This window comes from Lycorma delicatula, chromosome 9, assembly GCF_047948215.1.
Source record: "Lycorma delicatula isolate Av1 chromosome 9, ASM4794821v1, whole genome shotgun sequence".
Lineage (NCBI taxonomy): Eukaryota > Metazoa > Arthropoda > Insecta > Hemiptera > Fulgoridae > Lycorma > Lycorma delicatula.
Window position 1 is genome coordinate 93,260,909 of NC_134463.1, and position 17,277 is coordinate 93,278,185.

The 17,277-nt window shown below is 29.7% G+C and overlaps 1 protein-coding gene and 1 long non-coding RNA gene across 3 annotated transcripts in view; one reads left to right on the top strand and one right to left on the bottom strand.

Moving 5' to 3' along the window:
• LOC142329725 (aminopeptidase N-like) overlaps window positions 1-11,781 on the top strand; it is a 193,826-nt gene extending 182,045 nt beyond the window's left edge. For both annotated transcript variants that reach the window (XM_075374460.1, XM_075374461.1), the window contains 3 exons: window positions 2,643-2,792; window positions 7,995-8,067; window positions 10,932-11,781. In XM_075374460.1, the coding sequence (XP_075230575.1) occupies window positions 2,643-2,792; window positions 7,995-8,067; window positions 10,932-11,378 (670 nt within the window). In that variant the 3' untranslated portion in view covers window positions 11,379-11,781. The remainder of the gene's footprint in view (window positions 1-2,642; window positions 2,793-7,994; window positions 8,068-10,931) is intronic.
• The window catches only part of LOC142329729 (uncharacterized), a 104,002-nt gene continuing 93,499 nt past the window's right edge, over window positions 6,775-17,277 (bottom strand). The window contains exon 6 of the long non-coding RNA XR_012757575.1: window positions 6,775-7,817. This is a non-coding gene — a long non-coding RNA (uncharacterized LOC142329729). The remainder of the gene's footprint in view (window positions 7,818-17,277) is intronic.

The following is a 17,277-nucleotide window of genomic DNA, read 5'->3' on the forward strand; positions in this document are numbered from 1 at the left end:
AAACTTAAAACTATTGGCAGACTACCCTATTTTTTTATTAGTTGAATATTTAAGTTTTTTTCTATTCTGTATAAGTGATGTAACAGCATAACCTAAAGTAGACAAAAATTGACCGAAGATAGCAAGAGAGCTAAATGATATACTGATTCCGGTATTGATTCACTATGAGCATGCCTTTTTAGAGAAAATCAAAATTATAACAGTGAACTAAAATTTTTACTGTAAAGCAGTAATAGTATTGCACTGCATATACATGCAGGGTTTTATGAGTATACAGATAATACATTACTTATCTATATATTCTAATAAGCAAGATGAAAAAAAATCAGTTAATTTCATATTCTGCTCATATAATGAGTGTAAAGCAAATATAAATCATTAGACAGACATTACCATCTCAATACTCTTCATCACTAACTCCTCTCTCTCAACTGAAATGAATATGTCTGAATAGGAGGTATTGAAATGTAAATTATTATTAATTTTTTTACAAATAAACGGATTATTCTGTTTCAGATTTAAATGAGAATTAAAAATCAATTTGGAATAGAAGTATCTCGGTCTGGAGTGTATAAGTGGTGCAAATCATTCATAAATGATCACCAGAATCATGTACTTATTATTAAGAGAGTTAAATCATGTGCTTAAATGAGGAAAACTTAAAATCATGTGCTTAATCCTCTGATTAAATGAGGAAAACCGACTATTGTTGAAGAATTTAATCTCAGAAAAATTGATAAGTGTTGGGACTGTAGAAACAACAGTAAAAAATCACATCAAATCAAATGTTAGTTGGGTTTCAGCACTGCCTTTGGCAGTATGTTAGGTTTCAGCAGATTGTTGCCTGCATCAGTATGAAGCAGACAGATGCAGGCTTTGAGACTTTATAATAACCTGCCATGAAACATGGTGGCACTATTTCACCTCAGAATCAAAACAAAAGTGCAGTGGAAAAATTCAAGCTCACTTAAATCACCGAAAAAAATGCTTTCCTTTAGAAAAATATCATCATTTTTTGGGATTCACAGGAAGTTTTTTCTACCAAAATGTTTTTACTGATTAAAGAATTATTACCATTCAAAAGCAAGATATTATTTTAAAAAATCAAAAACCATACTTCATTCCAAAAGGAAAGCTATTCACTTATCTGCTTTTATTTTTTTTGCTCTCTCACAGTTGCTTTATTTATATAACCTAGATTTAGCCCTGTTGGAAAATTTTCTATTAGTCCCAGTTGAGGAGTTTTTGAGAGGAAACAAATCTGATTTAAATCATTGATATTATGTCTCAAATATTTGACCATGAAAAAATTAGCACTATAAAACCAAAAGGCATTTTTTCTTCAGAGATTAAGAAGTTTCTATAGCACTGTAACGAATTTACTGGATGGGCAAACGACTCCTCAAATAAATAATGTACAAATCACATCGCTGTACTTAATAAATAAATATATTTCTTTACAAATGTAGAATGTTCATAAAGTATGACATATCTGTAAATAACTTCAACTCTTATAGAAAAATGAAATGTGGCAATGCTCATATATCAAAATGATCTACTTTATCAATATGAGATCACCACACTCCAAGCACCAGGAGAACTTCCATAGGAGGGAGAGGCTACTTAAATATTTTAAATCGAAATATAGAGGAGCTGTGACATATCATTTTAAGAGTATTGAAATAAAAATTTTGATGAAAAGTTTTTCAGACTATAACAACACTAATCAGAATGGTTGCAGTTTAATATTTTTCACAGATAGTTTCAAAAGTGTTATACTTGTATATATCTCTTAAATAACTGCTCTACAGTGAAACATTAAAAAAAGTTAAATTTAGCAAGGACTCCCAGGAGAAAACAGTTAAATGAATCTTTTTTTAGTTTTTCCCTTGTTAGATCCCCTGGGTGCTTGGGGTGTGTTGGTTTTATATTAAAAAATAGATTTTTTTCAAGGTAGGAGCATTCACTAAGATTTATTTTTTATGTTTAACAGTTGAAAAGTAATCTATCAAGTGCCATAAATGCTCTGTAAACTAACAATGTATTATGTGTCGTATTTTACTTATCTATATAAAGTAATAGATCTTAAATACCATAACCATGGAGTAGCATGGTTATGCTTGCAGACACCCAAATTTGAGCCACAAATCACTTCCATAAACAACAATCATTCTCAAGATTAATAACATTCTATGCTAGGCTTACTTAGAAAGCATTACCCTATTACTTATTCACAGAATAAGAAGAATTACTGTCACATGTTAAAACCTTTCATACTAGCTAGGTATACATGAAAATTTACAAAACTTTTTTTGGGCTATTTCATTAGATAAATAGAAGGTAATTCCATACCGTACTGACCACCAAAATAGAGACAACTAGAAAATAAACTTTTATTAGCTTTCTATTCCACATTAGTGTGCTTGTTTGGCACAAACTCAGTTTGAATAACCAAGTAATATATACCAAACATAAACGAATTACAGTTAAATGTATAAAAACTGTAAATTATACACTTTAATGTGTAATGTACAAAATAAAAAAAATTATCCTTAAGTAAAAATATCAATTTAACATATACATATATGAAAAGTAATAATTAAAGAATACTAATTTTTTTCACTCAATATTTTTTATTTCAGAATGCTGAAAGATACATTAAAAAAAAATTCATTTATAAAGGAAGATGATAAAAGTAATTTATTAACAGCTATACTAGTTGCAGCTAAACCTGAAGACGTAGATGAACTACTGAAATTCTTTTCAACAAACCTACAGAAGATTTTGAAATCGTAAGTAATTTTTATGGATATAATAAAATAAACCAATACTCTTACGCTTATAGGTAATTAAACATTTTAATGATAAAAACATTTTTAATTCTAAGCAAAAGTACTCATATTTGAACTACTAATTTTAAATAAAATTTATAAGATCATCTTGCTTCTTTTCTTAGGAGGTAAATCCATATTGCTACTTTAATAAATGTATTAACGAAATCACAAGATAATCACTTATACTAGAAGAAACCAAAATAAAATAAGTAACTAATACACATAACCTCTCAAAACAAACAAGATATTTTCAGGCAATGTTTGAATTGGAGGGAAACAGCTGTACTATCAGTGATACAACATAACTAACTAACATTATCCCATTAATTAATCCACATTAATTTGCACAAGACTGTTGTATTAATGTACTTATATTTCTAATTAAAGATAGACTGAAAAATAAAATAAGGACCATTCTCTCCAAAAAATCCAAGAGGGAGTTTTGGACTTCAGTTTCTGTATTACTCTTTATTTCCGTTCATTTCCATTCAAAAATGTTAAACAATTTAAAACTCGGTAAGTTAAAATTATTCTTTTTAAGTTTAAACAACTGGAAAGTTAAAAGAAGAATTTTAATTTTTTTTTTACATTACAACCATAATCCATTAACCGTTAATTACCTACCTAGTGGTTTAGGCATCTTGTGTCTACCAGCAGACTTAGTTATTATGAACTGGTTCAGACATTTATAGAAATTTAACCATTATGATAGGCTTAACATTGTTTATTTAAAGTGATATTATATTTTACTTAAGTATAGTACTGATAACAATAGATAAAAAAAACAGTATATTTATATCAATTGTAAAATTTTAATTGAGTTTATAATTTTGTTGGTTGCAATGACATAATAACCCTTTCGTCAACATTACTAAATATCACATTGATGTAAAAAAAATTCTACTGCCTATCATCTACTATAAACAAAAAATAAATCATATTTAAAATGTTTAATAATAATAAATTAATTTTCAATCAATTTGATAACATAATGTTTACAAATGATACAAAATTGATTTGTAAGAAATCAATGTCACAAGAACGGTAATAAATATTCAACCTGTATTTATTTTCATATTTGTATAATATTGTTGGTAAGACTTCTAGATAAATATTCAAATTCATCACTACTCATAATATAAAGCTATATTCTGATGTGCAATAGTGAATAATATAAACCAAATAAATTTAGTTGGTCTGTCTCAAAAATTATATCACAGACTATAGTTTTTCATCTATTAATAATCTTCAAAATTTCCCTAATTATGTTTTCAGCAACAACAGAAAATAGCCATAGTTTTAATGGATTTATTGTAACTCATGTCAATTCTTAAAAAGAAAAAAAAAACAATGACACAAGTGCCATATAAACACACGGGTATCTGTACCAAAATTTCCATTTTATACAGAAGTATCACGAGGTTCTACCTGAACTTTATAACCAATTCTACTTGTGAAAATAATGGGGAAAAAAATCATATGAACATATCCTAAAATGCTTCGTTTACGAGTTACGGCTAGTGAAAGATTTCGCTCGAATTTCAGCTACCCTGGTGAAATGAGGTCGTACTGAAATTTTTTACAACGTTAATTAAGCCGCAGAAATAATGATTTCTTATGGTTTTTGACTTGAAAAATCGAATAATACAGACATAAAATGCCTCAAACATGATAAAATTTGCTTAAATAAAGAAATAGAAATAATTAAAAGCATTGCTGTTTCTAATGGTTATAATGTTTGTACTACAAATAAATTATTTTTTTTTTTTGTCAAGTCATTTGACTGGTTTGATGCAGCTCTCCAAGATTCCCTATCTAGTGCTAGCCATTTCATTTCGGTACATCCCCTACATCCTACATCCCTAACAATTTGTTTTGCATATTCCAAACGTTGCCTGCATGCACAAGATTTTCCTTCTACCTGTCCCTCCAATATTAAAGCGACTATTCCAGGATGCCTTAATATGTGGCCTATAAGTCTGTCTCTTCTTTTAACTATATTTTTTTAAAAGCTTCTTTCTTTGTCGATTTGCCGCAACACCTCTTGATTTGTCACTTTATCCACCCATCTGATTTTTAACATTCTCCTATAGCACCGCATTTCAAAAGCTTCTAATCTTTTCTTCTCAGGTACTCCGATCGTCCAACTTTCACTTCCATATAAAGCGATACTCCAAACATATACTTTCAAAAATCTTTTGCTGATATTTAAATTAATTTTTGATGTAAGCAAATTATATTTCTGACTGAAGGCTCGTTTCGCTTGTGCTATTCGGCATTTTATATCGCTCCTGCTTCTTCCATCTTTAGTAATTCTACTTCTTAAATAACAGAATTCTTATACCTCCATAATCTTTTCTCCTCCTATTTTCACATTCAGTGGTTCATCTTCGTTATTTGTACTACATTTCATTACTTTCATTTTGTTCTTGTTTATTTTCATGCGGTAGTTCTTGCGTAGGACTTCATCCATGCCATTCATTGTTTCTTCTAAATCCTTTTTACTCTCACCTAGAATTACTATATCATCAGTAAATCGTAGCATCTTTACCTTTTCACCTTGCACTATAACTCCAGATCTAAATTGTTCTTTAATACCATTAACTGGTAGTTCTATGTAAAAATTAATATGTAATGGAGATAGGGGACATCCTTGTTGGACTCCCTTTTTTATTACTGCTTCTTTCTTATGATCTTCAATTATTGCTGTTGCAGTTTGGTTCCTGTAAATGTTAGCAATTGTTCTTCTATCTCTATACTTGAACCCTAAACGTTTTAAAATGCTGAACATTTTATTCCAGTCTGCATTATCAAATGCCTTTTCTAAGTCTACAAATCCCATGTATCTTGATTTGGTTTTCTTTAAGAATATTAAATAAAATTGTTTATTAATTTGTGATCTGATAAAAAAAACTTCCAACTTTTGTAAGAAAACATTTTTGCTAAAGTGCTCCAGTAAAGATTTGAAATTTTATTTCAGAGAAAACACCCACCTCTTTTTCCAATTATTGCAAAAATTAAATACATACTTTCCCTCCAAAGTAATACCTGTCTACCAACTTTTTAGAAAATCAGTCGAGGCTATTGTTGTAAGACCAAATAGACTATCATACATATGTATGTACAAATGGACAAAAATCCCTGTGACAAAAATAAACTTTTTGGCTTGGCAGCATTGGAATAAAAAACTTTTTCTCAGATTATTTATAATTTATTTAAATCTGTTGTTTGTTAAAAAAAAAATTAAGGTTTCCTTAAAGCACAAAACTTAAAAAAAGGAGAAATTTTTTATACCTTTTTTTGACTGACCTAAAAACTTCCCTAAAAACAATATAAATTGCTGTTGACGGAAAAGTAAAATATTGATTTTTCTATCTTTTAAAATATAATAGCATCGTAACTAAAATATTATATTTTACAAAATCATAACTGCTTTACAGAAATTTTTTTTTTTAAGTCATATTTGATATGCAATTCAAATTATTTATTAGATGTAATTTAACACTTGAAACAAATAAACATGTTTTTTCAATGTAGAGTACAAAAAAGTATGATTAAATTATTTTATTCTTTTTTTTAAGTTGCTTTTCAACAATGTTATGTAGATAGTATATTATTTTTATTATAAATAATTTAAATTTTTAATTTATTATAAGTACTTTATTTATTATTAGTATTTATTATAATATTACATTTGTAATTATATCTGTAGAGACTAATATTTTAACTAAGTAAATAAAATGAGTATGTTAACAATAAATATTTTTTTGTTTTAAAAAAAAAATAAATAAGTTAATAAGGAAATAAAATTATTACATCAAGCTTAATAACTTAATACTTGTTTTTATTTTCATAAAATTTTAACATTAAATAGTGAAAAAATGTTAATTAAAATAAAAATTCTTTGACAATAAAATTTAATAATAGAAAAGATGCGATTTATAATATGAAACAGTATTTAAATTTTAATATTTTTTCTTCAGATTATTGTAATCTCATGTAGAGATTACATGAGATCCAGCAACTACTAATTTGCTGAATGGTTTATTCACTATAACTACCTAACTTTAAATCTGGATAAACCTATTGAAGTGTATTTCCCAGGAAATTACTTAAACTTTATTTACTGCACAGAAAGAATTCCACATTTATTGATAACGATAATATTCTTGTTGCTCAAACCATGGTTTCCTTACAATATTAATATTGTTTAGTTCAAGATCATATGTCTCAATATACTTTTGTTTCAGTCTTACACTCATTATTTCTTGAGGAGATATAATTATTTGCCAAGCCAACTTGCTTACAAGTCAACTTACTAACCAAAAATTAACAGTACATATTGATAACAATAATTTATTAAATCCATCTAAGAATAATTATAGCGATGATTGTCATGATGTTACATAACAACCTAGAAATAACTGACTGTTGAGAATGATAACCACTTAACTGATAAATAAAATGGCCATCCTTTCTTTTCCAGTTAGTATCACTTCCATTAACTATCATTATCTATACATGTTCTAATGACACATCCAAATAATTCAAATTCTCATAACTTTTTCTGAACTAAACTCTAGCTATTTCTCATAGTTTTATTCTGTTTCTCATTATTTTTCTTCTATTAATATTTAAATATAGAGCTAAACTATATATATATTATATGAAATACAAACTACCAAATTACAGTAATTAGATAAAAACTAATCAATTGGGTTGGCCTAGTGGTGAACTCATCATCATAAATCAGCTGATTTCAAGGCAAGAGTTCTAACGTTCAAATTCTAGTAAAGGCAGTTACTTTTATATGAATTTGAATACTAGATCGTGGATGACGATATTCTTTGGTGGTCGGGTTTTAACCACATATCTCAGGAATATTCAATCTGAGACTGTACAAAACTACACTTCATCTACATTCATACACATCATTATCTTCATTTATCCTCTGAAATAATATCTTATGGGTGGCTCCAGAAGCTAAACAGAAAACGAGAGAGTTAAGTAAACTAATTACTTACCATAAAATATAATTTAATTGATATATTGATATATAATATAATTGATATATATTGAAAAGATTATTTTGTTAAAAAGGTTTTAAATTTAAATAAATCAAAAATTATGTAATTAATTGTAACATTTTATTTTTTTTAGGCATGGAACAAAATTGTTTGAACGGTATATTTTAAAATTTGCATTAACATCAAATAAAGAAATTTTATCAAAGGTAAGTTTATAAATAGTAAAAAAAAAAATATTTATTTATCCAATTTCAGGGCACTGTATATTCTATAAATACTTAACTATTTTTCTGATCTAAGATTAAAGAACTAACTGAAATGATCAATACTGATTAACTTAAATTTTATTATTTGATAAGAACACACATAGTTGTCATAAGAAAATATAAGCCTCTTTTCAATCTTTGAACATGGAATCTCTCAGAGAATTGTCCTCAGTTCCTCCCTATTCTTATGACTTGTTAAATATGATTTTTCTCAAAATCTTCATATAATTATCTGTTACCATCTTCACAGATAAAACAGTATCTTCATTTGAAGATAATTATTTAATACTACTAGAAAATTCTATATTAGCAGTTCTTAAACTACTTATTTGCTGTATGAATTATTCATTAAAACTACCTAATATTAAATGTGGATAAATCTGTTAAACTGTGCTTTCACAGGTAGACAAAACTTTGTTAACTGCACAGAAAGAATTCCGAATTTAATGATAATGATAATGATAATATTATTATTGATCAAAGTGTGAAATTATTGGGTGTTTTATTAGATGGCAAATTCTTGTCGGGTGAACAAATTAATTTCAAATAAAATACTAAACATTCAAGCTTTGTTAAACCTTTATCACATCTACACGTTTTCCATCTGAAATGTAATGTCTCTTATATTCATTGCATGTATTAAAATCAGCCATTAAAGTGAGTTAGATTTTTTTAATTCCTACTCAAACTGAATAAAAATAGTTTTAAAAGAAACGTATGCAAATTAGACAAGGTGCAGAAAAAAATTTAGTTTAATTTTGTATTGTAAATACAATTACTAGTAATTTGTATTGAAAAGTATGAGTAAATGAAAGTTATACTATTTATATTTTATTTTTGTCAATCAGTTCGAAACCTAATTATACTCTACGGAATGTACACTATATCAAGTTGTCAAGGCTATTTTCAAAATTTGTAACTTATTTGTTTCAGAATTAGCCATTAATTAAACGAAATTAAAAAGTTTGCTGTAGTTTAATTATTTAATAAATTTAAGTTTCTACTAATTTGACATACATATCTGGCCGTACCAAATGAGACAGCTGAAAAGTGTTTTGTGATAAGCCAATGTCTACCATAAGTGACTGGGCATTTACATAGAAAACTAGTACTAAACAAACCATATAATTTGTTTTATCACCCCAGTTAAATTTTTAAACAAATTTATGATTTATGCTAACATTATATTGAGATTAGCAGAACTGTTAAAAATAACTTGACTTAAAATGTATAAATAGAGATTTAACTTGTTCTAAAAGAAGCCAGCTTTTTATCCGTTTAAAATTATGCTATTTTTTCAATGTGATTTTCAAGCAAAGGAAGGTGCAGCCATCTAGACGTCAAGTTGTTAAAAAATTCATTTACACAGATTTAAACTGTAGTGCTATTTTTTTTTTTTTTAACCTCTGGGACTACCATTAGGTATTGCTTCAGAGGATGAGATGAACGATTTGTAGCATGTGTGAAAATGCTATGTCTGATCAGGATTTGAACCCAGGATCTCCAGATGAAAGGCCGAGACACTACCACTTGTGCCATGGAGGCCGGCAAGTTCCAGTGTTAGTTAGATCTAGATATTTACGCTTTTAATTAATTATTACAACCAATACCGACTTGGTCTGGTTTAACTTTTTATCAAGTACTGGATCATTTAATCTATTTTAAAAATGGAATAATAACAAAGTAATCTCATTTCTAATTTACAGCTTGTTCTATAACAGATTAATTAATGAATTAGCAAAATATGAAAATGGTCTCCCCAACTTGATCAACTTTTCATTGGTTATCATTCCTCCTTACACCTTCCTCTTTTCTTTATTGTTAATCTTGTCTTTTTTAGACTGGTCATGAATTTAATTAGCTGTCACTGGTGCAGCTAATTAAAGCTGATTCCTTAGGGGATGGTGCTTTTGTGTAAGGACTTGATTTGTTTAGGGACATTGTACATTAACGTAGGAAAGAAAAAAATATTCAACTATTACGATGGTCACAAGAATAAAAGTTTCTACAAATCTTACAGTATTGTTGAATACCTGTTTCTCTGAACACTGCATCGCGATTAGCAGTACTGCTAAAAATAACTTGAGTCAAAATGCATTAATAGAGATCTAACTTGTAGTAAAGTAAGTCACTTTTTTATCCATTGATAATTATACTATATTTTTTTCAAGTGATTTTTAAGTAAAAGAAGGTGCCTTTACTTGACAGAACAGTTTGGTAATTGACTGACTGATTCTTATGACATTCTGGAAGGCTTTAGAATAATAATAATAAATCTCCAGGTTCTAATCAGTGACAAATCCTGATTGATGATGCATGGATTGCCAGTTAGGATTTGTTATTAATTAGAATCCAATGGACATATGGTAGTAGGGGACATATTGTGAAGCTGTTAATAGTAAAAATATTTTTGGCTCAGCCTACTAAAAACCTCTTGCATGGAAAAGCAAATTTTTAACCATATGTACCACTCTGGTATACAACTGACTGATAATTTTACTGAAGTGAAGCATATGTAATCTAGATAACATAACATTATCACTGCTGCAATTCACTGCAATTTGAGGACTACAAACTTATATTACTGTATCAAAGAAATAAGTAGTTAAAGTTTTTATTTGATAAAGTCTGACTTCTTATTTCTGATACAATCAATCCCTTTGTATGGGATTTAGATATTCAAATATCGATAGTTAAAAATTGCTGAGAATCTTATATTTTGAAATGTGTAATTAAATGATGATGTATTCAATTTATTCTTTATTGAATAAATATATTTAACAATATTTTTATTATCTTTACAGGTAGATCACTTCCTTGAAAAGCATTCAACAGTATTAAAAGAAAGTATACCGTCGATTAAGTACAAGATTAAAAATAACAGATATACAATACTGAAAGATGAACATTATGATGCGTTATATGAATGGTTAAAACAGGAAGAAGTAAATTTCAGAGGCATTGATGAAACAGAACCTTACAATATCCCGGAAGAAGCGGATGAGAGTTATCCAATATCATCAACCACAACTAGTGTTTATAAAACTAATCCTGAAGTAACAACACCTTCAATGAATGGAAGTAGACATACGACAGTAAGAAGTGATACCGAATTAAGTAAGGAAATCACAACAGAAGGACCAATAAAAAACACAAAACCATCATCAAGTCATAATATAAAAACAACAGTATTATTACACCTAACAAAGATGATACTCTTATGCCTATTAGTATTATTATGTCTATGTTAATCAATATAGAATGTTATTAATTATTAAAAGCTTTTTATTTAAATGTACTATCAGTGTACTTATGTAAATAATTAGTTTATGTAACTGAATATTACAGTGGAAAAATAGGGAGATCCACTTTCTACCCATTTTAATATGTATGTACATATAATTGTATCTTTTAATAAAAATTCCTTTTTATATTCAAAAATTAGAAAAGAGATGAGAGTTCTGAGTTAATGTGTAACTGAATATGGAAAGAAAAATAAGTGTATGTAGGTGTGAAAGTTTAATGTCCAGCTGTTTTTTAATTAATAAGGTAGGCTCCCAGTTAGTTCTAATGTTTCGCTTTTATATTATTTAGTGTTTACTAATGTATGGAAATAAATTAATTTAAATGCTTCATTTTTTATTACAGTATAAATTGTTTTTTGTTAAGTTATTTTTTTAGTGTCATCTGCTTTTACACTAGATAACTTTGAAAAAACACAAGCCAGAGTACTAAAGCAAAGAAAGTTGTTTAAGGAAATTGCAGTCCTAACAAATTATCTGATATAGTTTTGCAATAAGAGATTTATATATTTTTGAATAAATCAAATTTTTAAAGAAAGAAATTCACATTACAGTCTCAGTGAAATAAAAGAAATTATATATTTGTCAACTTTATTTAATATTAAAAAAATCTATGGCATGTCTTGGGAAATATATGTTAATCATGTTATTTCCTATAAAAAGTATAGGGAAATTTTTAATATTAAGATATATAAAAGTAATGGCTAATCCTATTCTCATACAAATAGTTTTTTTTTACAATAATTTAAAAGTTAAGATTGATACAATAGAAGAAGATTTCATAAAACAAAAGAGTAGTTTTAAACAGCAACAATCTAATTCAAAAATGAGATAATTAGAAAATAAATACAAATTACATTTAAGATGAGCAGAAAATCATAAGTGCAAAATATTAGCCACTTAGAAGCCAAAAAGTTTTTATTTATAGAAAGTCTTTGAATTTATTTATTAAAGCCTTTAACTTTATGGAAACTGTTGTTATGGACTTCCAGAAAAACTTGCATTTTTTTAACATAATTCTTTAAATTCATTATATAATTCTCTATTTTTTTATATGTATACAGAAATCTTTTTGGGAAGTAGGTCAGACCATGTTGGACTTTAAAAAATATCACAATCATGGAGCTAGTGCACTTTTTCATGACTAATTTACATCACATATGTAAAATTTTTAATTTAATAAATGGCATACAGAAAGGGTCAGTTGGAAAATTTTGTTATGGAGTAGGATAAGAAGAAAAACTTCTAATATGTTTTTTTTTTTACTTAATTATAACAAGTTAATTTTTTTACACAAATTATTCACACAACTTACATAAAGAATCAAGTGGCAGATATTTATATGGGTTTCGGAATCATAGGCCAGCATCCTGATCCTGTAAAGTTTTCCTTTTTTAGACTTACAGCATACTAAAAATTTTTAAATAAAAAATTGACCAAAAATAAATACCTAAAGATGAGCATTAGACATTTAGATCAGTACCAGATCACAGACACATGTGCTGATCATGTAAGAGTGAAATCAGTTAGTAAATAAGAAACCTTCAGCGGACTGAATTTTTAATATAAGTTTTTAATATTTACGTGAGTGATATAATATGATTGTTCACGTAGTAAAAAAAAAAATCATTGGTAGCGGAAACAATGGCAAATAAAAATAACGTGTTTTTTAAAATGCACAAAACATACCTTTACTTCTTCTTCGGTTTTATCTTTTGTTTAGCATTTGTTCCATGCAGTAGCTGGGTCCGCTCGATGGCTCGATGGCCATTTGGAACGGTCGTGATCATATCGGCGTGGTGCCAGACGATTTCCATTTCTGCGAGAAGCGTGTGGCCCAGCGTTGCTTTGGGCAACCCTTCGGTCGCTTGTCGTCTTTGGTCAGCTTGTCAGCTCAAAATCGGCATCGGTGTGTAAGACGAACCATCGGCAGTCGGCTCTCGCATAAGTTAGTTAGTCAGTTAGGTTAGTCATAAGTTAGTTAGGTGATGGGCGCTAAGCCGAACTTATTTCGTAACACGTTTGAAACACGTCAATGTTGGTGTCGTGTTTGAAACGTGTTACGCCGGACATTCATCGTAACATCCATGTTTCCATAATACCAAGGCGGCGTTCCATTACCTTGGTCGCGAGGCAGCATTCAGCGTTAGTCGGTCGTTCCATGCATGTAATTGCATCTGGAGTCCGTGTTTTTGTTTGGGGACGTCGTCGGCGTAGAGTAGCGTCCGTGGTATTCAATCCTGCAGATTAGTCATGACCGAGTTTTTGACAAGGTTGAAGAGCAATGGCGACAGCGCTGATCCCTGGTGAGATCGACAGTGATGTGAAAATCAGCAGTCTTGTCTACGGCGACTTGGTGTAGCTTGTTGGCGAGGTATAGAGCAACTGCACCAGCCTGACGAGTTTTACAGGGACGTCGTACTGTGGCATTGCTAGCCAGATAAGGTCGTACAGCACTCGGCCAAACTCTTTCTCTAAGTCAAGGAAAGCGAGATGTACTGGGTTCGGCGATGTTTTTCAATCAGCCGACGTGTGACATGAATTGCGTCGACCGTGGTGCAACCCTGTACAAAATCGCACGATGTAGTCAGCTGCATGATGTCACGGATCCGAAGATCAAGGACACATTCTAGGATCTTCATCTTGTGACTAAGTGAACGAATAGGCCAATGATTGGAGCATTCGGCGGGATTTTCGTTTTTTTATTTGAAAGTGGGCACTGTTGTGCTTCGTTGTAAATCAGTTGGCGTCTGGTTTTTCTAGACGATTTGTTTAAAAAACTATGATAGCCAACCAGTGGCTTGTTTGTCACAATTCAGCAGCCAGGTACTGCGAGTCGGTTGCCTTTCCCGGCTTCAATCTTCTCAGTACTTCGTGATTTCGGATGTGTTGAATGGTACGATTCTTCACAAATTCTTCTTCGCAAATCAGCCGATTTCGAAGTCAAGAGTTCCGACTTTCAAGTCCTACTAAAGGCTATGTTCTTTTATACAGATTTGAATACTAGATCGCGGGTAACGGTATTCTTTAGTTGTTGGGTTTCAATTAACCACACATCTCAGAAATGGTCGACCTGAGACTGTACATGACTACATTTCACTTACACTCATACATATCAAACTGGTTTATCCTCTGAAATATTACCTGACGGTGATTCCCAGAGGCTAAATAGGAGAAGAAAAAAAGGACCTCAACAGCAGCTGCAGTTGGCAGTGGAGGTTGGAATAGTTCTTCAGCACTAACTTCTTTGTAGCATTGTTGCCGTCAACAAACTATCTCTTGCTTGTTTTATTTATTATTTTTGTTAATAAATTATTTAATTAGATCTATTAAACATGTTTTTGTTATTTTTCAACCTATTTAAAAAAAAATTACAATTTTCTTTGATATTGAAATGAAGATATCTGCAGTGGGATTTCCATACTCCATACTTGAACTTTGCAGTTAGATGGGGCTTCCATCATGAAGGTCACTATGTCAATCAAAGCTGCAGTGTAACAAATTAACTGAAATGACACATTGAGCTTGTTTTATATGCGAAAAATGTTTATTTTACACTTAATATTAATCTAAACTTATTAATCATATTTTATTCACACAAAAATCAGTATCTGTGTTTCAATAAACTGGTAATTAGCGTTGGAAGGGTAAATTATTAGTCAGCAAATTATTGATTGCTTACAATCAATAACAACACCTACATTGCGAAATTAAGGTAGGTGTAGGCAATGTAGGTGTAGTCATTATCTTCCTGAAAACAGGAAAGTTCTTAGTATGCCTGTCTCCTCCAACCCAAGATGGGCTCCTCTGAAATTTGCCTAATCTTCCTGCCCTCAGTTTTTGAGTAGGGCAAGAGAAGTGTTAACCCTGGAGTGGATTGAAATAGCTACATTACATACAGAGTGATTTACCAAGTTATGCAGATACATTGGTAGCTTATTCTAAATGTACAGAAAAAATGTTTCATGTATGTATGAAAAAAATATATATAAACATAGGTTCAGAAACGCTTTGTTAACAAATTACAGCTGGCAAAAAATTTCCCCTAGATTCCATCTTCTTCAGTGAAATGAAGCCATACAGAAAAACTTACGACGCAGAAAATCTAAGCTAATTTTATGGTTTCATATGAAATTTGATCTGATAAATTGAAAAAAATGAGTCTGGGAATAGTAACTTTAGTAGTTTTATAGAAAACTACCAAAAAAAAGCAAAAAAAGGAAGTCAAAAAACACACTTTTTTATATTCGACTTAACGTTAAGTTGCCAATAAACAGATAAAATTCTTTAATAAAACTTATAGAAAATTTAATTCTAAACAGAATAGTGTAAATAAAGTGAATAACAGTTAAATAAAATGAACTTTTGTTTAGAGCAATACAAAGCTAAATTAACTAGAATTCTGTACAGGAGAATTGAGAGGAGAGTGGAAGAAATATTAGGAGACCAATTTGGCTTTAGGAAAAGTATAGGGACGAGGGAAGCAATTTTAGCACTCAGATTAATAGTAAAAGGAAGATTAAAGAAAACCAAATCAAGATACATGGGATTTGTAGACTTAGAAAAGGCATTTGATAATGCAGACTAAAATAATGCGGAATAAAATGTTCAGCATTTTAAAACGTTTAGGGTTCAAGTATAGAGATAGAAGAACAATTGCTAATATTTACAGGAACCAAACTGCAACAGTAATAATTGAAGATCATAAGAAAGAAGCAGTAATAAAAAAGGGAGTCCAACAAGGATGTCCCCTATCTCCATTACATATTAATTTTTACATAGAACTACCAGTTAATGGTATTAAAGAACAATTTAGATCTGGAGTTATAGTGCAAGGTGAAAAGGTAAAGATGCTATGATTTACTGATGATATAGTAATTCTAGGTGAGAGTAAAAAGGATTTAGAAGAAACAATGAACGGCATGGATGAAGTCCTACGCAAGAATTACCGTATTAAAATAAACAAGAACAAAACTAAAGTAATGAAATGTGCTATTAATAAAGTAGATGGACCAATGAATATAAATATAGGACGAGAGAAGACCATGGAGGTAGAAGAATTTTGTTATTTTGAAGGTAGAATTACTAAAGATGGACAAAGCACGAGCGATATAAAATGCCGAATAGCGTAGGTGAAACACACTTTTGGTCAGAAATATATTTGCTTACATCAAAAATTAATTTAAACATCACAAAAGCATTTTTAAAAGTATATGTCTGAAACATTGCTTTAAAAGGAGATGAAACTTGGACGATCGGAGTACCTAAGAAGAAAAGATAAAAGCTGAAATGTGTTTGAAATGTGTTGCTATTGGAGAATGTTAAAAATCAGGTGGGTGGATAAAGTGACAAATGAAGAGATGTTGCATTAAATCGATGAAGAAAGAAACATTTGGAAAAATGTAGCTGAAAGAAGAGACAGGCTTATAGGCCACATTTTAAAAGCATCCTGGAACAGTAATCACTTTGATATTGGAGGGACAGGTAGATGGGAAAAATTGTGCAGGCAGGCAACGTTTGGAATATGTAAATAAAATTGTTAGGGATGTAGGATGTAAGCGGTATACCGAAATGAAAGGACTGGCTCTAGATAAAAATCTTGGAGAGCTGCATCAAACCAGTCAAATGACATAAAACAAAACAAAAAAATAGATAAATTTAATCGGAAAATGATTTTTAACTTAAAAAATTAATAAAATGTACTATAAATTTTCAAAAATGTTTCCATTTACTTCAATACACATTTTTCTGCACGTTTGTAGATTGCTCGTGTTGCTCTTCTTCGTTCATCAAGGCTGTACTTTAACAGCGCAAAAGCATCAATAATATGGGTAAGTAACTCCTCTTT